General features: G+C 40.3%; 1 protein-coding gene across 2 annotated transcripts in view; it reads right to left on the bottom strand.

The window, feature by feature from the left end:
* The window catches only part of LOC137284716 (UPF0764 protein C16orf89 homolog), a 441,860-nt gene that overhangs the window by 400,124 nt on the left and 16,111 nt on the right, over positions 1–25,625 (bottom strand). Inside the window, exons 2-7 of one of the 2 annotated variants that reach the window (XM_067816637.1) lie at positions 18,977–19,138; positions 16,840–16,990; positions 12,276–12,393; positions 8,759–8,918; positions 5,786–5,911; positions 3,669–3,868 (exon numbers count right to left, since the gene is read on the bottom strand). In XM_067816637.1, the coding sequence (XP_067672738.1) occupies positions 3,699–3,868; positions 5,786–5,911; positions 8,759–8,918; positions 12,276–12,393; positions 16,840–16,990; positions 18,977–19,138 (887 nt within the window). In that variant the 3' untranslated portion in view covers positions 3,669–3,698. Of the gene's footprint in view, positions 1–3,626; positions 3,869–5,785; positions 5,912–8,758; positions 8,919–12,275; positions 12,394–16,839; positions 16,991–18,976; positions 19,139–25,625 lie in introns of those variants that run through there. The other variant, XM_067816636.1, reaches the window with a different exon arrangement.

The raw sequence follows: 25,625 nt of genomic DNA on the forward strand, positions 1-25,625 counted from the left end.
CTGCTGGGGGTTAATTCTTTCAGTTGGAGATACTTGATGACAACGTGGTAGACAGTGATATGCACCCAATTCGGCTTGTTTTCAGTGATTCATTGAAAGATAGTACATTGGAAGCCCTGTAAACAGACATTCTTTGGGACCGGCGAAAAATACCCTGTATGGAGGGCGTGCCTGTTTAGAGAACTTTTCCCTTTTCAGTCTGAGAATGATCTTCCCTGCCCTGTAAGACACGGTGAGTGACTGACAATTTGTGGCACGACAATTACTTTAGAATACAAGTGACACGTGTCACTCACCAATGTGCCTTATCCTTTTCCATACACATTTTATCGTGCATCATAAATATTTGAGCACATAATTTACAATGATACTTCTTGCGTCGAAGTTTTTATATAAATATGTCTGTAGGTACGTTATGATGAAACAGTTTCTTGTCTGAAACGTTAAAACGTTAACAATATCGTTGTGGCTGTCTGTTGTACATTATAAAGTAACACCTTGTTTGTGAGTCAGGTGAGGCGGGTGTCCATATTTTAGTTACAGGTGCATTTCATGTTACGTTAAACATATTTTGTTTGTTCACGTAGGTCTTATAGAGTGGCACTTGATTAACAATAACGTTTATGTCATGTGTCAGCTTAGGCCCTCGAGGCTTTTATTAAAGATTGATGTCGTCTTGTTAAAACTGTTAAGTAAAAATGGCTGATGTCGTATGAGGTGCGCCTTTGTAGCGCACATGTTTTAAATGGAGTAAGTGTCTTCGAATTGTTAAACCAAAAGCTGAAAGAAATTCTGCTATATCTCAAACGATCCAGTCTTTCCTGTTTGGCTTATAACAGAATGGGATGGGCTTATTTTGGAAGGTGAGCTGTCTAAAGCGTTAGCAAGCTTAATTGGCGGGATCGAGCCCATGATTGGGCGTAAAAACCTTGGAGTCAACTTTGTGTACAGACTTTCAGTATTGTCACAACCCTTGTGTACAGTATACAACCCCCTGCAAATAAACGAAGCCAGGAATCCGTTGGTATATGTCCAGAAGGTGGTCGAATGAATATGTGCAAACAACTAGTTGCGGACACAGCAACGTGCATTAAACATAGACAAAGTACTGTCACTATGTATCCCAGTCCACCCAGCTCGTAAGGATGGGAAAACCACATTAACACGGTGCGCCTAGTGGATTCAAGAGTTGTTTGATCCCCTTGGAGTTGAGACTGGTGATGCGAAGTGCTGATGAGATTGACATCCTAACAATGAATGAACTACAGAAATGCCTGTGAGCATCCTTCTTTTTTAACTATGTGAATAGATTTTAATGATTAGTATTTGGTGGCGTTTGACATTTAAAACAGTAGAAATATTACGAATTTGAGACAATATTTTATTTAAATGGTAATAACTATGTATTCATGTTTCCTAAACCGGTTGAAAAGCTCCTTAACATACAAGACGAGGCATTTATTTGAATCCGAACAGGATATTTGTTGTTGATTAAATGAAACAATATTTTGACGTATGTATCCACTGTGATCATTACCTGTATATCTCCATAAATTCGGATAATATACTTTTTAGAAGTCAATTATTAATACAACAATATCTGGATAACTGATTTTCAAGATTTTATCGCCCTTGAATGCGTCATCTGACAAGAATATACTATATGCAATAGTACTGACATTTACTCTGTAATAATAAATAAATCAAAATTAGTCAGTTTCTATTGTCTCGAAACACCAAGTGATTGCTCGCGGCGTTTAATCTGAATCTGATTTCTATTATCCCGGATAACCCTTGCTGCCTGTCAGGCGCTGGAAGGTCATAGTCACATGACTTTTATCCAGTCGTGTACCTATTTTGAACAAACTCACTGCCTCAGGTTAGAACACATGTATCACATGTGCAGCGTTGTGAGGCAGGAGTAGCGTTTGAAATAATCGCCGGCTCAGCGCCGGTTGTTAATGTATCGGACCGCCAGTTTCTAATATTTACAGACCCTTGTGGCCTTCAGTAAATTATCTGTCATCATAGTTTTCAACTAGAATCTTTCCCACAGTTTTGTTTCTTTATTAACGTTCGAGACTCACCCTTCATATTACGATAACCTACACTTCCACTTCCTGGCATTTCAGTGTTTTGCGCACAGGAATGTCAACACGAGTCTACAACTAATAAAACCTTCTCTCTGCTCCATACGTGGGCATTGTGCTTCATGCTGGCACCAGAGTTAGAGGTAACATTTTTGGTAACTGAGTTATTCACTCTCGTGTGTTTATCTCAGTTGGGTATCCTTGCCATAAAAGGCCACTCGTAAGTAGCGACTTGTCGTAAGTGGCGACTAACTGGATCGGGTGGTCAGTCTCGTTGGCTTTGTTGACACATGTCATCGGTTCCCAGTGGCGCAGATCGGTGGTCATGTTGTTGATCACTGGATTGTCTGGTCCAGACTCGAGCATTTACAGACCGCCGCCATATAGCTGGAATATTGCTGAGTGCGGCATAAAAATAAACTCACTCACTCACTCACTTGGGTATACTAATTGCCCTTTGAGTAACCAAACCAAATAATGTACCGATGTCACTCATTCAGTTGTGTATTTTGCCAATAACATTATCAAAACTGTAATAATGTTTAAATGATGACTTACGTGTTTGTTATTTACATCCACGCTGTAAAATGAGACACAATGGGAAAGACTGCAATAAGTGCTGAACAAGAACCTTTCAGTATACCTCAGTTATTTGATCTATCCACCTATATACAAGCTAAAATTTGACATTTTGTGTGTCAATACGCATGTAAGATCAAATTTTCTGGGTATTTAATAAACTTAACAGAAATTGAGTTTCACATAAATATTTGCATAGGTTACGTTGGAACGCAGCTTGTCTGTACCTCTGTCAGTTGTGATCGCGTGCACAACTGGCAGAATTGCCATGCCTTGGATGAGTGTGTCGGCTTACTGCGGAACTTCGCAATTTTCAATCAACATATACTGACAGCAAAAAGAAACGCAAAGCTGGTTTTTGTCAAGTTTGTAAATAGGACACATGTTTTTATGAGAATTCATTTTTCGCAACTTTCGTTTCTGTTGCTGTTCAGTATATTTTTGTACGTTTGCCCTTGGTCTTTATACTGAAATAAACCCCAATTGTGCGGTAATTAACTGAAAACGGACATTGTTTTTTAAGATATATTACTCAACGTTTTACATTCTCGACGTATATACGGACACTGATTCCTTTAAATGGTGAAGAATACGTGAGTATATATACTGAGTATTGTTTTACGACGTCTTTATCAATATTCTAGTAATATCAAGGCGGGGGACACCAGAAAGGCGCTTCACACATTGTACACATGTGGGGAATGAAACCAAACGAGCAAACGGTTTAACCACTTGGCTACCTCATCGACCTCCATATTTTGAAGACTTGTCCGTGGAATAAGCTGTAAAACCTCTAAAAAGGTTCTGTGAACCCAGCCCAGGAAATAATCCACGACTGTTTATGACAATGCCTTGGAGGACTCGACTGCTAGGAATCTTCCCATGCCATGACGTATTTCCAAGGCAGCCTGTGAACGTTTTTATCTTCCCCACACAAATCATTTGAAAATTCTTGGAAAAAAATAAACACATTTTATTTCGCATCCTAGCTCACACAACAACCAGCATGACGTCATTTGTACCGAGTGTTTATGATGCAATAGGGTTTCCCTCCGCCTCCAACTTAGCCTCCAGAATAAACCTGACGTACTGTGCAAGCGCAGCGGCTGCTACTGTGGTCCTGTGACATAAACACCCGTCACTCAAACGTTTCTCCTCCCTCTTCACTCGCAGTGGGTTCCTCTTGAAGTGTACATCATCTGAAATATACACAATATGTCTTTGTATTATATAGGTACTGTACTGTGTAACATATATTTATACCATGAAGTAAATGTTATTTAGACAGTGCACTAGTATTTTAGGTATTTTACTGCATGACATGTATTTTAAACCTTGAAGTCAACGTCATTTCAAAATACCGTTCATGCTACAGATTTGAAGTACTGGTACCCTACAGCATATCATATATTTGTACTTCGAAGTCAATGTTATTTCAATACGGTGTTTCAGCCATTTTAGGTATTTTACCGCATTACATATATTTTATACCTTTAAGTCAATGCTATATTAACATAATATTTAAGCTACGGATTTGCCGTACAGGTGCCCTACTGCATAACATATTTTATACCTTTAAGTTAATGGTATGTCAATATAATATTTACGCTATGCACTTGTATTTGAGCCATTCACTGCACAACGTATGTTTTTTGTCGATGCTATGTCAATAGAATGTTCAAAGAATTAGGTATCTCAGTCATGGACATGTATATATTGTATGGGATTCATGTCGCATTACTTGCCCATATGGAGAATACACACAACGAAGTGTGTAACATATCAAAGTGATACTTATTGATACCAATATATTAGCGAGCTCACATTAGTCATGCACCCGCACGTCTTTATGCTCAAATAGGACATAAATGATTGCTTCAACACGGCACACTTACGTTTACTTCTGTGAAGTAAACCCTCACGTCACCAGCGTGGGCAATGAAGGTCATTGGCAGCGTCAGAAGTTCAGTGATCAAAGTATACTGGGACGTTCACACTCTCTCCACAGCAAGAACGAGTAAACATGTTTACTAGACTGTCCCCAAGCTACGCCGGCGTAAAATGACATTATGCACTTGTTTTGAAAGAAAGAAGTTTATTGTGTGCTGTTGAAAGTGCTGTTACGCTCAAAGAATCGATCTGGGAATTGTGTAGGGAGATTAACAGACAATAGTCAGCGATTTGGGCTTGAAAATTTAGAGATTCTTTGTCCATTTATGAGATTATATTCTCTCGGATGACAGTGACATTTTTTATTGCGCGCGCAAGCTTCATCGTATTTTGTTTGAAGCCTCCATTGTGAATTTCAATTCCGCTCTGGTCATCAAATATGTAAGGTTTCATCAACGCCATGCTGCTGCTGAGGCGGAAGGTTGTCCGGAACACGTTCAAATGTAACAGCTTAACCTGCTACAGAGAGTGAGCTGACACATCTTTTGGCACCCATGTCAATCACGACGGGAGACACAAGGATATGGATTTAAACATAGGTCATTTGAATTATAAAGTTCCCTGTCCAGAGAGTCTTCATTAAGAGCTATTCGACTGGTCTGAACAATATCTGCTGACAACTGAATGTTTCCTGGATAACGTGCAAAATCTTCTACACGCGTGGGTCGTATATCATTTTAGTTCTTCTTGTATAATTTAATGTGCACAACACCATACTTTGTGTTTACATTGAAGCGAAACATTTCACATCCGCACGTGACAGTACCAGCTAGGCTGTTGCCACAGTTACACGGTAACCTAGTGCCAAGAGAGCAACTGCCAAATCAAGACAAGTCATTCGAGAGGTGGAACGTCGATAACACCAGTTCTATATATGCTCCAGAATCACTTCCTTATAGGTCGCCGTCCCATTTTTGCCAAATAAGTTGTGATGTCAAACAAAATTTACCCCAAAGAACTAAACGACACCGCCCCAAAACAAGAAACAAACAGACAATAAAACCAAAAGCAAGCCAAACCAGCCTCCCCATAAATCAAACAATAAAAGATACACAAGAACATAGAACATATAAAAACAAAATGATAAAAAATAAATAAATAAGACCAAACAAACCCAAAACAAATAAACAAACCAAGAAAACAAACACACACACAAACAAACAAACCTGCGCCAAGTCCATCTGTAGGAGACCCTCGGAAACATCCAACATTGACATCTTGCCAGCCAAGGATCTTTTCAAGCCAGTCAGAGTTCACGAACTGTCGGTATCCCAGCATTCCACAAAGAGCACCTAAAAGTACGCCGAAGAATCATCATCACGTTACAAAACAACGGACTTCCTGAATCATTCACATATCCACGTCATTACGACACAAGGATGTGAGGATCATTGGTTCTCATCACAAAGTCGCTTTTGTTTGATCCCTTGTCTGTCAAAGTCTGTACATGCTCGCGGGTTCATCAAAACAATTAACGACCTGGGTCACGTGTACTTTTCTCCTGCATGAAGCTGGAATGCCGTTGGTACCTTTTGTAACAGCAATTTACGAAACAAATGCGTTGCAACCATCCACAAGTTACTATAGACAAAATTTCAGTTTGTCAAATTAACCCAAAAGCACCATGCAAATACATGTTTCTCGACCATACCATGATATAACATGGAGCAACATAATTTCTAAGATCACTGGGCTCGCACATTGACTAGCCATAACAACTGATCCTCAGTCTGGGAACGGGTAGCCCAGTGGTGTAGGATCCTGCAATATCGCTCTCCTGAGAAATGTGTCGTCCTGAGTAAGTTCTTTGGTGTGTCGGCAGATACCAGCAATTGTTGGTTTTACCTACTGCTAGACACATATTAGATGATCCTGCGCACTAAACGCATTTGTGACAAGAGAGGCCGTACAACGAATTGGGCGAGTACACTTGGCTGCTACAGGTAGCTTGACGATTATGCACGTGCAATACATGCTAACCGTGACATGAAATCAACACCGCTACTGATTAACACCCGTCTCGCTACTGCGTAACACCTGTCTCGCTACTGTTTTACACCTGTCTCAATACAGATTTCGATATTTATCAGACAACCTGTCTCCCTCTTGTTTCTAGTGGATCGTTCTGTAGGGCGTTCCCAAGTATGCAAATTGGGGTCATTTGTCAGGTCAAGGATCATTTTATATGTGTTTACCAGTAAGTGGTACACATACACTTAACCAATGGCAAAGTATATGATAATTATGGTTATAATTATGGTTTTTTTTTTTAATTCCAAATCTCATTAAACTGACATGCCGTGAAATGCTGTTCAAAGCGCCATCTAACCCAACTTATGATCACTCGTAAGTGCTGCCTTTGGCATGAAAAGTGACTCGATGAAAATGTTTTACCAAAAAGACTTAAAGGTCACATGCAACCAAAAAATCAAATATAATTAAAACACATTCATCACTTATTCATGAAATTAATATACATTGCTGCTTTTTTTAAAAAAAACAACAAATAAACACAATTATAAGCGCACAATCGCAATTCAAAAGTGCAATATTTTGTACTTGGGCTTACTTCCCCCGAAACGAAGCCCTCGGGAGACCGAATCCAGTCATATGCACTCAAGTGTAACGACGGCTTCCGATTGGCTGTTTCATTTGCTGATATACTGAGGACTCATTGTGTGTACAGAAAGATGATCTGTTTGATGGGCATTTTAGAAGTATAGCCAGTCACAAGAAAGTAAGTTTCTTTATGGATAACAACTTCTTTTTGTGTATTTGATGCGTCGTTTCAGTATGGATTCATATACTGTTGTCAAACAAAATCATATACATGAAAAGAAGTCGTTATCCATGAAGAATGTATACAGAGATGTTGGGTTTGGAAAATACATATTCTCTGAATTTGCGCTCGATCCAATAAAAAATCATGTCAGTAGAGATGGTAAACTACTGAGTGGCTGGAATCTGCCATTCGTCCAAGTACAATACAGGACTTGAAACTGACAAGAGTTTGCACCAGTTTCCGTCAGATCCAGTCATCCGAAAAAAATGAATGTAGTTTGTTTGCAACCCACAGACATAAAAGCATGTCATGTGTATCACACGTGCCTAATTACATTATGTGGCAGACACAGGACTCGGGTGCACGAGTCATAAATCAACTTATTTTCTTTATGTCGTATAGTCTGATCGGTGTTAAGTTCAAATTGCACGTGGTCAGTGTTTGAAGCTGTGTATTGCATGTTGTCTTTAGCAGACAGGCAGACAGACATATAGGTGTGAATATACCAGACACTGAGCTTTCTCTGTGACAGAGACTGCTTACCACAATCAACAAGTTGTTTTACGTAACGAGTAGACTATTTACTTGTTTGTGTACACAACCAAGATTAGACTACTGCTCACGACCTCAGACGCTGGGCATGCATACTGTTTCAAGCTCCGCGAACCTATTCACTGCGCATCCGTTATGGACGAAGCGCAGCACAGCTGTTGAAACCAGTTTTCCCCAGCGCTGGTTGGGGGGGGGGGGGGGGGAAATTTAGTGACACGTTTGAACTCCGATTTCGTGGGCTTTTTTTCATCGCGTTTTTTTCAACTTCATAGGTTGAATTGGCATTTTTTATGATTTGTTTCAGTAAGTGCATACCGAAAGGTACCAGAATCTGCAAAGTTGTGTTTTACGTTGCATGTGACCTTTAACCAATGAAAAGCACTGTTCATAGAAAGGTTAAACAATGACAAAAATAATGAGTTAACAATGCAAAACTTTGAAACGATGACAAATACTTTACCAAGAAGAGTTGTCAAAAATTGTTCTGCAGTGGTGTACAATCGATGCTAAACATTTTGCTAGGAAAAGTTCACCTATGACAGACCTTTTTATGACCGTTTAGAAACGGTGACAAACATTTTTCTACAAAGAGTTGACCAGCAACCAACCTTGTTTTGTGACCGTGTAGAAACGATGATAACATTTTACCATGAAGAGTACACCAGTGACAAACCTTGTTTTATGACCGTGTAGAAACGATGATAACTATTTTACCAAGAAGAGTTCACTAGTGACAAACCTTGTTTTATGACCGTGTAGAAACGATGACAAACATTTTTCTATAAGCAGTTGACCAGCAACCAACCTTGTTCCATAAAGAGATCTTGTTTAGGGGGAGGGTAATCGTTTGCCGCTAGGAGGCGCGCTTCAGACAACATGTTAGCACAAAATTTCTCTCTCTGGCTTTCCAGCGACGCCTGGTGGTGAGTGAGGACTTTCCACAACATTTGGGGGAGGCAACCAAACTGCAACGATGAAGGAAGAAATTGTCATGTAACCATTTGCATGTTTTAACAAGAGAATAACATCATAAATAATATGCCAGTTTTCCAATTTCTGTGTTGTTTATAACATCACGTATTTCTCATCCCTGGACAAAATTTACAAGTTAAATGTTTAAAATCCATCTAGATATGTTTTAGGTGGTAATGAGGATCTTTCCCATGATAATACAGTAAAAGCAGGTTTCGTCACTGAAAAGCAAGGCTTTGTTTATCTGACATTATCTTCTTTTGTTTGAGGTCTTCTCTCGATCTCAATACAATACACGAAACTTTAAAAAGAATTTGCGGAGAGATTATTCCAGACTGAGTTTATTCCATGTTGTTGGAAGATTGCTGAGTGATTTGAACAAGAAACATATTGGGAAGTGTTTCTTCATTTAGGTATCTTTGTCAATCAGCAGTTTTCCAGCAATATGGCTAACGTCTGGAAATACTCGATTCTTGACAAGTGAATCCAATGAAGGATGTTATGGCCCAGGTCGACATTCACTCACTGGAGTAGCAGACCCTGATCATCCCGACCATGTCGTATTTTAGGACCAGTGCAGATTGGTGTCCGTGGGACGTGCAGTTGATTCTGTCCCACGGAAATCTAAACACTTTGTATGATCTGCGCCAGAGACTTAACACCATCGGATATCAACGGAAACATATTCCGTTTTGCAAAATGACAGATACTAGGATGAAAATCAGTTGTGACACCAGGTGTTCGCGAAATGTGTGACCCACAAATACAAGTAGCAGCTACAACGTCAAATGTAGACCTTTGACGCGAAAGTGCATTTATTAGTTTCAATCAAATTGAAAAAAACCCGTTTAGTTTAGTATTTAGTTTTGTATTACGGTTGCCGTTTACAAGTGGCGAGAGTTTGCAAAAATATTAATAGCCAGACTGAGTACAACAGTACCGACTTACGGGGCTTTGTAAATGTTAGCGAGATGAGAGCAGGTACTATTGATGTATCGTCATCTATCGTGCATCTATACTCTTTTTCAGATAGGTGCTGGTATTAATCTTAACGTATCCAAACAGATGACGCAGAGATACATTTTCCACCCTCAAGAAAGCAATGAATAAACCATTTCATGTGACTGTAGCTTGTCATGCACTGCGTTTGCGTGGACTCAACGACTTGTTGAGATCAGATGATCTTCTGGGTATTTTCTCCCCATTACCTTCGATCTTGCAATTACTTTTGAGTATTATTGATCGTTCTTCCGTAAAAAAGTATCCAGTCAGTGTGACTTAGATGTAAACAACATGGTCACTTAATTCCTGTCAGGCTGTTATCAAACTGGGACCTACTGACGCTTGTGGGCATGTGTACGTGTTTGAGAACATACATGCCGTGGTGACCTCATATTTGTCCATAATGCCTCTTATCCTTAATACCTGCGAAGATCCGCGTTGGTGTGGGTCCTCAGAAACACATTCTTGCCGTAAAAGGCGACAAACATGATCGAGTGGTCAGGCACGCTGACTTACTTGACACTTATCATCGTATCCTAATTGCGTAAATCGATGCTCATGCAGGTGATCATTAGATTGTCTGGTCCAGATTCGATTATTTTCAGACCTTCATATAGAGGGAATATGGCTAAGTGTTGTGTGTTAAACAAACAAACTGAGTTCTGAAGTCTCATACAAGACACTATTATGGATGACAACTTCTTTAACTCTTTTAACACGACGTTTCAAGGCTAATTCTTGCCCCTTCGTCAGGAAGTCTCATTGACAGAAATGCGTAGATCGATGCTCATTCTGTTGACCACGGGTTCATCTGGTCCGGACTATTTACAGACCGCTGCTAAACAGCTGGAATATTGTTGAGTGCGGCGTTAAAAAGAAAACCAACCAACCAACTCATCATCAGATTACCTGCTCGTAGTCAATGCATACTGCTCTTTCGCTGAAACGATGGCCCAATGCATACATACGATGTATAGCATAGGGCATGGCGTTATATATAGAGGGATTGACCGTTCGCACGTACGTGTAGTGCTTACTGGTCACTAATGACTCCCAGCAGGTCAAGCAGCGCATGTCCGAGGTACCAGACTTCCCCAAGGCGGGGGGATGGAATAATGGCCACCTGCTATGTAAGCACAGCGACTGCAGACTGGTGTTGTAAATAATAACCACTAGTTACTACTCTGGATCGGGTTTGGTTAGAAGCAGCACCTGTGACCTTTCCTTGCGTAGAGATCAAAGGCGCCAGATCATGCCATCCTCTTCTGGTTAAGGAAACTGACCAGAGGCCAACGGTAACGAGAAGGATGTCATGTACAGACACAGATTCCACAGCGTGTCTGTTTGATTAGTGACCATTACCAAGCGAGAGAAAAGAATTCAGTGCAAATGCTGAGCATTCCGAAAATAGTGATTTAACCACAAATCTCAAAGCTTGAACTGGTTTCTTCCTTAAGTGATAACTTCCATTACATTACAATTGCATTAGATTAATTGATGTCAAATTATATGAAATGAATAATTATTGTAAAATTGTATTTTATTAATTGTTGAGGATGAATACCACTTTTGTTTGGTGTGCCTATTTTATTCAGATTTGCGTCTTATTTCACAATATTATTACATTTTTGCTGGCTAATGTTTCAATATTTTCAGCTATGTCTGAATGTTTCAGTGTCTGCAATATACTTGCAAAATACATATTCCTCGCTTTGACAAAAACACTTAATTCTTTTTAAAGAAAGATCCGTTGTTTAATAACATCGTGTATGGATTGGATTGTCTTGCCAGGTACTGTCATATGATGTATAATTTAGTCATGTTTGTCAACAGCGTTCACGTCAGTCTTGTTGTGCGCTGTACCTGCACAATGGGCCGTTGACCCCGTTACGTGAGTATAGAAAATGGTACTGACCACAGAAATAGTTTTAATTTTCCATTTTAACGTTTCTTTAATTGAGTTTTTAGTTTAAGTTTGAAATTGGTTTTTGAGCGGAGGGTATTCATATATTTCCTGTAACTGAGTACAAGAGAATATATTTATGGTTTGTTCTTTACAAGGGCATATTGTCATTCTGATGTCATCTGAGGGATCTCCGTGGTCTAGTGGAGAAAGCTTCTGTAAGAAAAGGTCGGTGGTTCGATCCTCGGTTACGTCATATCGAATGACGTTTAATGCAAATACAACTGAAGTGAGTGAGTGAGTTTACTTTTATGCCGCTGTCAGCAATATTCCAATATTCCAGCTACATGGCAGCGAACTGTAAAAAATCGAATCTGGACCAGACAATACAGCGTACTAATTCGAAGAACATAAGGGTACGACATGAACATTTCTTTTTACTCACCCGTTCTCCTATTTCGAGGTAGAATATCTCGTGTGACAGAGAGTATCCACTGTAGCCATCTGCCGTCATCATTCTCCAGCACTTGTCTGATATATGACACTCCTTGTTGCTGGTCTTGCTGCAGAAACAGACACGACTGGCTTCAGTCTTTAGTTTGAGTTAAAAATATGAACCAAAAAATAATTCTGCAAAGTTCGTGGCCTTGGGAGGACGTGGTTCTGGTGGATGTGGATTTAGATATATGGTCATGTGTGGATGTGGGTGAATATATGTGTGTTCAGGTGTGCTTGTGTTGGTGTTGGTGGATGTTGATGTTGTTGTTGGTGGTGGTGCTTGATGTTGGTGGTGGGGTGGGGTGCGTGTGGGCGTGGTTGTGGATAAGGGTGAAGGTGAGTGTGTGGTGGGGGTGTGTGGTGGGGGATGGATGCGTGTGGGTGCGTGCGGGCGTGGTTATGGGTAAAGGTGAGGGTGAGTATGTGTGATGGGGGTGTCTGGTGGGGGTGGGTGCGTGTGCGTTTTGGTGAGGGTGGGTGCGGGTGCGGGTGCGGGTGCGGGTGCGGGTGCGGGTGCGGGTGCGGGTGCGGGTTTAGATATGGGTGTGGATGTTCATTAGCTTCAATATCAATGCGGATGCAGGCGTGGACGTTTTGGTATGAGATGATTGGTATTCATCATGAGGGAGTAAGAATACACACTGAAACGCCACGTTCCTCATATTATAGCTGACACACGTAATTCCCCCTTTTATGTGAATCACTTTCAAATGGCATTCAAAGATTATTGTCATCAGATCTGACTGAGGAGAGGGAGTAAGTGTGATATCGAGAGCATTACCATTAAAGATAATTGCAAACAATATGCCATCCAAACCCATGTTTTTGAAACTTTATGAAAAGCTAATTGATAACGCCAGTAATAACATTCTGAGAAAACTTCATAATTTCCACTGACAACAACCAAGTTCACTTGCGTATTTAGTCCCATCTATCCGCACAAACAGATACGTTATTTTTGCAATGTTTTTGTTATCACCAGGCCAACTCGCCCTTGTTCTGTCTCATGTAAATGCAAGTGACAAGGACGGTGCTACAGCAAATGACCTAAAGCTTTAATCTGTCGAGCACGGTAATCTCCTTGATCCCACTAATCCCTCTGAATGAATGGCAGTGAGTCAGAGCTTCTCAAGTCGGGCGGCATTATGACAGAGCTCTTCCTGTTAGTCTCTCGGGACTAGTTTGAGACGAGGGCTCTGTTCTGTAGCAGATGTCTGTAATTGTTAGAATATGCTGACGAGAGCACTATACCTGCGTACTTGCTGCAGTGGTACCCTTGGTTAATGATACTTCCAGACTACACAACATCCTGTTACGTTTCAAGGATAAGTATTTTATTGAATGGTACGACTTGTTAGACAACAACGTCTTGTCTGTTTTAAATAGAGGGAAGTTTCGATATAGATTCTTACACGGTAACGGGGTTAGAATCTATATCGAAACGTCACTACATGCAATAAACAAGAAGTTTCTACCCATAAAATAGTAAGCTTCATCACTGACAACCCAAGATATGATGGTCAGTAGTTTGTTCTAAGAGTGCCCAATGCCCAACGTGGTTTATAGTTTGATCTTACAGTGTCCAATGACAACATGGTGAATGGTGTGTTCTAATAGTGTCCAATGACCAACACGGTCAAGAGTTTGCTCACACAGTGTTCAATAACCACTAGATATTACGCATTGTTAGATCGGCATTTCAGAACGGTTTGTATATTTTCTTGTTTTTTAACACCCCACCCCCCTACACCTCTTCCTTCCGCTTATATTACATTGGTCTACAAAAGTCGAGTCTGTACCAGTCACCTCTTAGAGCAAGATTGGGTTTCTGAAAGGCAGAGCAAAGGAATACCCAGTCTTGACTATCCTCAGAAGAAAATGCTTTCGTTGTAAAGAGCATAATGACTGTGTAGATTTTACACATTGATCTCTGAAAATTATTGATGGTAAAGGTAAAGGGTAATATCCTGCTCTACAGATTGCGTCAGCCAGTCATAAAATGTGCCTAAAATGAAAACAATATCTCACCTAACGCCGCCATTCGACAGCGGCTTGTAACAAAACCACAAAACCAATTCCATATGACAAATGTCTTCTTTTGTGTGTTTCGGAATGACGAGCTATGAAAAGTGACGATGTTTCTAATCACGGGATTCTATGTAACCTTTGTCTTACATGTGATTGTGATCAGTGCAGATGTGTTCTACGAGAATGCATTGAGTGACCTTTGTTGGTGTCTTTCTCTCACAATATATGAATACATGTTCTGTGGGAGTGTTCTGTCACAATAAGTTCTGAAAGCTCGGTCTAGATCCCCATGATCGGTGTTCTGCTGTTGGCGTGACTGTTTTGTATTTTGTATTTGCGACAAATTAATAATAGAATTACAAAAAAGGTTTAAGATAGATGTCATGCTTTCTTCTAATATGAAAAAAACCCAATGTTTACAAATTTGTAAACTTTGAAATATATTTCTGTGTTTTTTTTGCACGCCCTAAATGAATGATACAAACAAATTAATAGGCATTTTTCTTATACAAAATTGAGGCTTCGAGATCCTTCACGAAGAGAAAATGATTGTTTAACTGTTTGTAATACAATACACAGATGTATAAATATACATGCACGTTTTGTTTTGTTGTTGTGAAAGACCCACACAATTCTCAAAGATCGTTACAGGTTCATGTTTACCACTACATACAGGCACGGTAGCACACATCATGACAGAATTCGGTGAATGAGTTTGAACACGGTTTCATTTACTGTCATCGCTGTCAAGGAAATGTGTCTAAGGGGAATATTTTTGAAAAGGTTACACTTTCAACCCGTCAGCTCCTCTCCCAGATATCAGTGGATTTATGAAATAGAAGGAACTCGAGTAGAAACACTCTTGAGGACCCCTGCCATTTTTTCCTTCTTTGTCCTCTATATGATGCATTCAGATTTAACAAATAGTTAAAAAAATAAATATATTATAAGTTTACATGCTATACTAATCGGATCTTTGTCTCGTTATCAAAACGAATTCATGATAGAATCTGTGTATAATTTCTTAAATGATACTAACCGTTTTTTCATGAAATGTTTTAAACTTATGCTTATTTAGTTTGAAATTAATGAATTATGAAAGCATTTGTTTAAGTATTTAGTGTATTTCAACAAATGTGTTCATATACGCATTATTAGAAGAATATGTCGAGGAGAAACATGGCTACTGTGTCCTGTTTCCTAGTCCTCTTTCCTTTTGAATATTATTCTTTATTGCATATATCGTTTTGGAAATTAGTTATTGTTTAAATCAGATAGAAGAAGTAGGTTTACTGATCTTTGCTTTTCTCCATTTGGGTGGGAAAATTAATTAGAGAAAAGGAACTGGGTGTATAACCGTTACTGTCAGATCATCGAGATCACGGGCGTGAAAGCTCAATGAACTGGACAAAAACCCGTTCCTTAATTTTTGATGGTTTGATCCGAAACTGTCAATTAATATGCTACACGAACAGACTCACAAAGTGTTGAGCACAGTTTGTGTGAATTTCTGTTCTGTGTAAATGTTCTCTCTACATATTTTGCTTCAGATGAAATCTGAGAAACCACCCCACTTGTCCTATGAAGCTCTGAAGCGCTGCCTCCAATAATCATAGACCCGAGTGGTCATCAAACTAAAGAGGGATAAATCCAGTAAATTCATTGGCAACAGGTTCTCGCAGTTAGGATGATCCTACGTAATATTTAAGTTACATCTGCGTAGTCTAACAGATAGTGGCCACTGGGACAGCGGGAAGGTTGGTGGTTCGACCTTCTGGGGACGTCAAGCCAAAACGTTACAATATGGTCCTTATTGCAACACTGCCTAAATTTCGGAACTTTGCGGTAAAGAAAGCATTGGCAGGTCCAGCATCAGTTTTTTGTGTCTCTCAACGTGGAGCATCCGTGTTAGAGCTACGGGATGAAATCCAGTATGGTGACACAGTTATGTTCGTTTAACGTAACACCCGGGACTAGTCAAGCTATACAACGGCCTTTAAGTAATCGAGCCTGGACCAGACCATATGGTTATTACCATCATGAGTATACTGCATCAGTCCGGACAAGAACAAAACACACAAGGAGTCGCCTTCAGCAAAAGTACGAAATTGCTTACCTTAGTGAGGTAAAGTCACTGTGTGTTGTATGTGTTTGTGTCAGTAGCTGTCAAATACCCCATCCACCTACCCACCCCTAAGAATAAATATCCCCCCGTGCCCCCCTCCCCCAAAGAACAACAGTAAACAAAACAAAAACAAACAAAAAACAACATAAAAAAAAACAAACAAAAACAAAAAAAAAACCAAAAAAAAACAAACAAACAAAAGACACCCCCCAAAAAACTATATACAGAAAATAATAAAACTTGAGGGACTAGTGGGCAACCATAACTTATTCAATACCAGAGCTATTGTGTATATGGAATGGGAAGAATTACGCCTATCATGAGTCTTGTGATATATGATTATACAGGAACAATGTACCCTGTCCCGAAGAACTCCGTGAGGCAGTCGTCGGAATCCTGTTCATGCATGGTCTCCTCCAGCTTGTACTCCCATATCGGTATGGTGGCATCTATGTCACGACTTGGGTAATCGAGCTCCCAGAATCCATCAGCCAAAATGTCGCCAATACCTACAACAGTGACAAATCAAATCCTTAGTTTTTCCACATTCGCCGTCGGTTGAAGAGGTTAGAGTATTCAATATCTGAAGTGGTTTGGTGAGTGAGTGAGTTTCACGCCGCACTCAGCAATATTCCAGCTATATGACGGCGGTCTGTAAATAATCGTGTCTGGACTAGAAAATCCAGTGATCAAAATCATGAATATCGGCCTACGCCATTGTGAACGACAAGCATAGTCGCCAAACTCACTCAGTCACTTTAATTTTGCTCTGCCTCGGCAACTGATTTCAGCCTTTATAACGTTTAAACGAATTATTTTTTTAGTTCGCATACAGTTTAAGAACGTTTACATTTCTTTTGCCCGGTAATGTCACTTTTGTAAGGTAAAATGTCATTGCTTAAGTGAATAAGTATTTCTGGTTTAAAAATATTACACATATCTATTTTCAACACAAGACTTCTCAGGTGGTAATGGTCGATGTTGACGGTGCACGCCATATGTTTGTTATTCAGGCGTAGGAATATTACCTTGACGTCACTCAAACGTCAAACCAGATTTTGTTTACGGAGCACTAATTTGCCTGTACCATATGCCCCGAGAAGAGTATAAGTTAAGGGAATTAACTCGTGTTGGATAAAAACGCCAGTGAAGGGCTTGAATTACAACGATCTACCAGCATGGTAAAATCAGCACCTTTCATTCAATTAGGTTCCCGTGGAAATGGCAGACCGACCCGTGGCATCCGGAGGGAAATCAGGGGAACTACCGCGGCAGATGCGATACGAGGAACGTATATGCCAACGTGGCATATCTCCCCTCTGCGGTACAAATGAGCATGTTTGAATGGAGATTCATTATTGACATCCATTGCGGTGGCCCATCTCCTTGGCTGCTCGTTGTTTCAGAGCAAATTGATGTAACATCAGCTGTGGAGCGTAAATTATTTACCAAGTTCTGTTCACACTGTTCTGAAGTTGTGCATTGTCGGTAGTCAGGGACCGGTTCTTTAGATAGATATTTTATTGTACATGCATTTTGAATGCCCGAGTTCAGCGGGTAGAGCCATTTATGTTTCAGTGCTTGGAACAATTGTGGCAAATCCATAACAGAACCAATTTGTATCTTGAGGACACACTTCGGGGAGGCTTGTCAACATACATATTAACAACATAACAGTGTCTCGATGTCTTGAAAGTCGAAGAAGTAATAATACCAAGCATGTTCGAAGCCTACGTTCGAGTTGTGGAACGTAAAATCATTTTGATTGTCACCGTTTTCGCCCCCTAAATGGACAAACTATTGCTTACAAACTGTTGCTCTGGTTGATTTTTATGTGTCATCCTCAAACAAGGTATAAAGATAGCCACGGACGTGACGCTGTCAGAAATAGTCAGTAAATGAAGCTGATGTCATATGGATCATTTGGTCTTGATAGAAAACTGTGGCTATTGGTGATCAATATTTCTTGATAAATCTTGCGAAATAACTCAACACAGAAAATAAGCTACGCGTATTGCGTTAACGCCGCATGTGGTCAATGGCAACAGTGAACACGTGGTACTTGGGCGTTAGTGAATGAGTACGGTTTTACGCCGCATTTAGCAATATTCCTGCCATATCACGACAGAGGACACCAGATATGGGCTTCACCTATAGTACCATGTGGGGAATCGAAGCCCTGGTTTTCAGTGTGACGTGCGAACTCTTCAAGCAACACTGAACATTGTACTTACAGCTTACAACTAAAATTTACCACAGCGAGCTAACGACACAGTTGTATTCTCACCATATGCTATTCCCGAGCGGCACATTTTGTTCCCTACCTATAGTTGAGTTCAGAAAGGACAATCCATCTTGAGGTATATATTCACGTGTTATTTGTGGTCGTCTTGCCACTGGGTGTCGCTCGATCGCTTCCTCTGTTGCATAACCTTGACAGGGCACCATGAATTCATTTCAAAATACCGATAGATGAAATCCACGCCTCTACTCACGTCTATAGTAATTGGGCGTGGCACCCGCAACATAGGGAGTGGCATCACCGCTGACCTTCCTGGCCAGATCCCTCAGCTGCTTGATCTGTTGCACTTGTCCGACGGGAACACTGGACAATAGGGAATTTCTGTCCAGTCTCCGAAGCAAAACGTTTAGTGTACCTGTGAAAGAAAAATAGTGGCGTCACAATGCTAAAAAATAATCAGTTATCACCAAAGGTCATACAGCGACTAACGTTTCGGGCAAATCGCTATAAGCGATTATTGGGCACAATGCGTGTGTCATTATAACAATTGTATGGGTTCATGATTCACAGTCCCTTAATGAACACAAGAAACGGGCTATGCTTAAGGGGTCGCCGCTCATTGTCATATAACGAGGTACCCACAAATTGACGTTATCGTGTGAATAAACAACATGGTGTTTTTCATATCCGAAAATATAAAACACCAGCGCAAAACAATACATTGTCTCCACTATTCACAGAAAGAGATTCCATGGTATGCAAAGGGGAAATTTGTATAAACGGACGTCATATCATCAGTGATGAACCCAGGGTCCTGTTTCACAATGCGATCGTAGCGCAACGATTGTCGAAGTCTGTGTTAAAGTATGAGAGATGCGACCATCTTAGCGCTACGGTAGCTTTGAGGAACGGGGCCCTTGTGTTTGCAAAGGTTGTACGTCTGTCCAGTCTTACTGGTAACACCCGACATTCACACAATTTGAATTTAAAAATACAATATTGTTAGATGGGACAAACAACATTACGATTAATTTAAATGTATACAGCATTAAAGTGTTATATGTCCATTGTGTCCGCAAGTGTTTTATGTCCATGAAATGTAGTTTAGTTGTACAACGCACACTTTTGCCAGTAGCCATAATTTGGTTACGCATGAAAAACGAGCTGTCTTACATTGTCTCAGTATGTTTTGTTTGTTTGTTGCTTTACGCCGCACACAGCAGTATTGGAGCTATGAGGCAGCGGTCTGAACGTGGACCGGACAATCCAGTGATAAACAACAAGAGCATCAATTGAGATGCGATGACATGTGTCTAACAAGTCCGCGAGTCTGACCACCCGATCCCGTTAGTCTCCTCTTACGCCCTTTCCGGCAGTAACCGTCATTCGCACAATTTGAATATGACCATTCCTAGGTTGATAGTTTATAGTTAGTCGTACAATGTAAACGCCTGCAACCATAATTTGGTTGTACCTGTAGGAGGTAGTGTCTTTCTCTCATAGAGATGAGTTCAGTAGTCTAAGATATCTTGTTTGTTTGTTTGTTATTTAACGCCGCACTCCACTATTCGAGATATATGACGGCGGTCTGTAAATAACTGCATCTGGAGCAGACAACCCAAGGATAAACAGCAAGAGCTCTCTACGCAAATGGGATGCGATGACGTGTATCTACAAGTCCGCGAGCCTGACCACCTGATCCCGTTTGTCGACAAGCAAGGGTTGCTGAAGATCAAATGGGAACAAACTCTGATCTTCACTGGTGTCAGTAGTTTGAGAGGAGAACGTCATTGGGTTCAGATGTAGCGAGCGTATTACGATCAAATCCAGATGACAGAAGTTCATACTGATAACGTCTAGGGGAGCTACTATATCCGATCGAGCATATGATCAAAATGAAATTGATAAATGCAGCTCACCGATTAGAACTGATCCGGTTTTGCTTGCAAGTTCAGAAAGATCAAAAGAGTTTGCCGTGCTGAAACTCCATAATGAAATAATCTCTGAACCAAATGATTTAATTGATTTACTATCTAAATTAAAGCACGGCCCCTTTTTAGAATAACGCCATCAATGATTTTCATATCTATTTATGTACATCCCTTAGTACGTGTCCTTTTATCATCCGGGGACAGAAATAACAGCCTCGGTGTGATACGAACAATGGTTCGATTGTTAAAATGTTGTAATGTGTCACTTTATGGCCTGAGTCAATGGAAAACCAATACGCAGTTGACATTTCTGATTAACCATCGCGTGGTATTTGAAAACAATTCTTTGATCAAAGCCAAATTAGACCTTTCATATTTGACATTGGTAACACGTGACAATCGTGAGTCAGAATCCCAGTATATCGCTGAAGAGCTCCCTTGGGAGACAGTGTCATAACGCTGACTGGTTTCAGGACACTGATGAAGACTTGCAGCTGTTTCTGGTTGTGTCACCACGATGAAGAATGGACACTCTACAGGCAAGTTAGGAAGGCTCCCCCATACTTCCACTACTACACAATGACAGGTGGAGCGGCAAGACATTAATTGTTTTCAGGTGATTAGTTCATGAAGGCAGACATACATGAATGAGTTTGACGCGCCTGGGGAGATGATGAATGTGATGAATCTGAGGTGGACAGGAGCGTTACAGTGTCGAAAATGTGGTGACGGATTTCTGAATTAGCCCACAGTTATGGTTACTATGAGTATTTTGAAATGGAAATTTAGTTGAAATTGGATGATGCCAATTTGACTGGTTCAATCAACATCTCTCTCTCTCCCTCTGCCCCTCTCTTCTCTCCTCTCTCCCTCTACGAAATTTCCGTAGAAAATTACTCTACAGAATCGTTTAATGCTCACACATGAAAGAGAAAGGATTCCGATGGAACAATGAGTGCCGGCAGTAAAATCAAGTGATCTTGTACTGTGACTCACGTGTATTTGTAATGCAATTTTGTGAGTATAAACGTCCTATTGGTAGGATGAAGAAATACGTTGAACGAAACAAATATTGTTGCATAATGCTACTCGCAGGAAAAGGAAAGGTGATTAAGTACAATGACTCATATGTGCTGCTAAGATAAACATCTCATTGTATACAATGATCAACACGTGCTGGCATAAGAGTGAGTGAGTGAGTGAGTGAATATGCCATTACGCTGCTTTTAGCAACATACCAGCGATATCACGGCTAGGGGACAACAGAAATGGACGTGACTTGAGACGTGGAGAGCGAACGCTTTAACCACTAGGTTACCCCACCTACCCCTAAGCACAAGAGAAAGAAATGACTTTGTACACTGACCCACAGGTGGTGTGGCTCAAGAGAAAGAAATGACTTTGTACAATGACCGACAGGTGGTGGATCAAGAGGAAGAAATGACATTGTACTATGACCCACAGGTGGTGGATCAAGAGAAAGAAATGACTTTGTACAATGATCCACATGTGGTGGCTCAAGAGAAAAAAACGACTTTGTACAATGACCCATAGGTGGTGGCTCAAGAGAAAGAAATGACTTTGTACAATGACCCACATGTGGTGGCTCAAGAGAAAGAAATGACTTTGTACAATGACCCATAGGTGGTGGCTCACGAGGAAGAAATGACTTTGTACAATGACCCACATGTGGTGGCTCAAGAGAAAAAAATGACTTTGTACAATGACCCATAGGTGGTGGATCAAGAGAAAGAAATGACTTTGTACAATGACCCACATGTGGTGGCTCAAGAGGAAGAAATGACTTTGTACAATGACCCACAGGTGGTGGCTCAAGAGAAAGAAATGATTATGTACAAAGACTCATACTTATTTCAGGAGAAACACACAATCATGAAGAACGACTTTTGTTTCGTCTATGAGTCGAGTCTAGAAATACATGATTGTTTTTGCATTGTGGACATGTAATGACAATAATATTCAACATGGTTCATGCTCTTACTTTCATTAGCCATTTACAATTTACCAAAAGGCCTCATATTATGTTTTAACTTGATATAATATGTGAAGGTCAGGGTGACTTGGCACAAAGCGATCTTGGTATTAAGACGATTGTTAGCAACGGCCTACATGTTTTGGCTGAAGGAGAAATGACTATGTACAATGCTACGAGATATATTTGCAAATCAGTGTCTGTAACGACTCGCTTGTGTTTGTGGGAGAAATAACCGATCCTTTACACTGTTACCTGTGTGGGGCAGTATGTATTCAACGTCGCAATGGCATTGTTTTCAGACACCAGAGAGTGTGTTGCATGGAGAAATAGATGACCGCCTGTAAACTAATCTTTTGTTATAAAATACAATTCAGTATGTTCATAAAGTGATGCTTCGCGTAGAATACGTTATCATCCAAAACCGTGTTCCACAGGTGATATCGCTTATGTGAGGTCATAATTATGATATCTCCTAGGAGATATCGTTTCGACAGTAGATATTTACCATGCCCTGAAATTGCTGTGATGTCATGAACGCGATGACGTCACACTGGTAGCACAGTGTTGAAAGATTTACATTTTTCATTGGATCTTTTGATGAATGATATTTGATGATAAATAGAATCTCACTTTCGTGTCTGCTAATATCAGTTGCATCAAAACTCATCAGCAGACACCTGGAGGAGATTTTCTATATATACTCTATTAGAACCGTATTTCCAACCAACAATCGTGTAAAATAAGTCTCAAGCATGCAGACCTTACCAAGTGTGTAATCTGACTAATTCCTTTGTAGAGTGTACGGTATAGTGGTTCAAAAGACACCACAGTCAAGGAGAGAACATATGATCCTTGTTATTTACTCCAAAGTACATATAACATAAGATTTAGATTTTTATTGGCAGTAAACAATCCTGGTTATTGAGAAACGCCACCTATTACAGCATCCGCATAAAGTCACGGTAAGTTTTGTTGTTGTACATATTACACGAAGTTCGGTTGATAATTTACTCGCAGTGTCCAGATAAAGCACCATTACAGTATTCCAGTTTTGACATGAACAAACAATAAGTGCGAAGTATTTGATGGTTGAAATAGCTTGACAAAAATAGACCATGGACAAGTAGACAATTGTAGACGTGGATGCAGTGTGTACTCGAAACGACAGAACAATATACAGTTGATGGTGTACCCACACAGTCTGCATCGCTTCCACGCTATTACGACTAGATCCCAACTGACATGCTGAAATATCAGTTGCTGAAATAACATCCCTTATGGGACAAATATGAAAGGTTTCTACCACAAGCGTACGATGGGAAAGAGTTAGGATTTGGACTCAGTGTCAGTTCTGTCACCATGTGGTTCCTTAATAATGAAAGATCAGCTAGCGCTCGTGGGGATTTGGGTATTACTGAGACTTAAAAGTCGCAAAAGTGAAATAATCGATCCAGATAATGGTCGCCAATGAGTGCTCATGCTGTCAATCACTAGACTGTGAAGCCCAGTGGGTAATGCTAAGTCAGACGGATTTGTTGGCAAAGAAAAATTATTCTGAACGCGAATCTGAGATGCTGACCCATTTTATATTGTGGACTATGAACAAATCTCTTGTATAATTAAGAATAGATATAATTATTGCTGTTTTTTTTGGAAAACAAAATAAATTCAGTACTTATAAACATCCACAATAACGAGTTCAAGGGCTGCGTAATTAATCATAACACAAACGATTGTAGGCAACGATCCAAAATCAATGCCATCTTTCATCTGTATCACGCATCTCAAATTCCGCCATTCTACTGTGAGCCAGTGCATTATTTAAATCTCTCCTCTTCGATATAGAACACCGACTGCAAATCGATGCTCATGATCTCAAATATTAGCTTGCCTGGTCCAGACCCGATTAATTAAGACCGTTATCATATAGCTGGCATACCTCAAATATATAACAAACAAACACACAAACAAACAAACAAACGGAAAACCGTCAAGAATAAACAACTACCGACCTAGTTGAGAATACAGTACTATACCAAAGCCAAATTCTTCACAGTAACATGCCTTCTTTCTATCTGTTCGTTCCAGGAACTTTAAATGTTTCATTTCAGTCTCCTGTATAAGCCGGCTCTAATGATGCTATATGTATTCAGAACACGTGAAGTCTCCACATGTAGATACGTGTAAGACGTTTGTAGGGAACAGGGTTTCCAATAACCTGTTCGTTCTTGATGATATCCAGCTGTATAAAACAGGCTTGCGTCAGATGTACCAGTACGAATGCATGCTTATTCATTAAAATCGCACACAGATGACATGATACAACATTACGGTCTCAGGGTACGGCTGTCCTGACGTTGAATATATACAATCATGTATACCCCAGAGGTGAATTATAGAGCTTTTCAGTTCAGAATTTAGATGGGAATTGACCGAATGCATATTATGTGCTGCAATGACTGATAACTGCCTTGTGTCTGGGTTGCGTAGCTCCAATGGGGAATTATCATATAGTAACCATTCTTTGGTTGGAGATGGACAGTTAGTTTAGTTTGTGCTCCCGCTGTAGCAATATTCCAGCAATATCACAGCGAGGGACGCCAGAAGTGAGCTTCACGCTGTACCCAAGTCGGGAATCGAACCCGGGTATTCTGCGTGACTAGCGAACCCTTTAACCACTTGGCTAACCCACCGCCCGTCTATGGTTGGAATGGGCAATGAGTCTGACCTAAATGCATTTCGACCTACGATAGTCCTGTGGATAATGTGTTCAGGCCAGGTTTGATTCTGAATAGTCCAGCATTTGTAGCCCTTGACGTGCACATTTCAGTTTTCAATTTAATCATGCTGTGTTTCCTACGATTTCAAAGAGCACCATACAACAAATCCAGGTTGCAGCATTCAAGGATTCCTCCCAGCATTCAGAATGTTTTATGGTGGACAGTTGGATAACGTTTCCAAATAAGACCAAATGA

The sequence above is a fragment of the Haliotis asinina genome, chromosome 5 (assembly GCF_037392515.1).
Source record: "Haliotis asinina isolate JCU_RB_2024 chromosome 5, JCU_Hal_asi_v2, whole genome shotgun sequence".
In the NCBI taxonomy this organism is placed as follows: Eukaryota; Metazoa; Mollusca; class Gastropoda; order Lepetellida; family Haliotidae; genus Haliotis; species Haliotis asinina.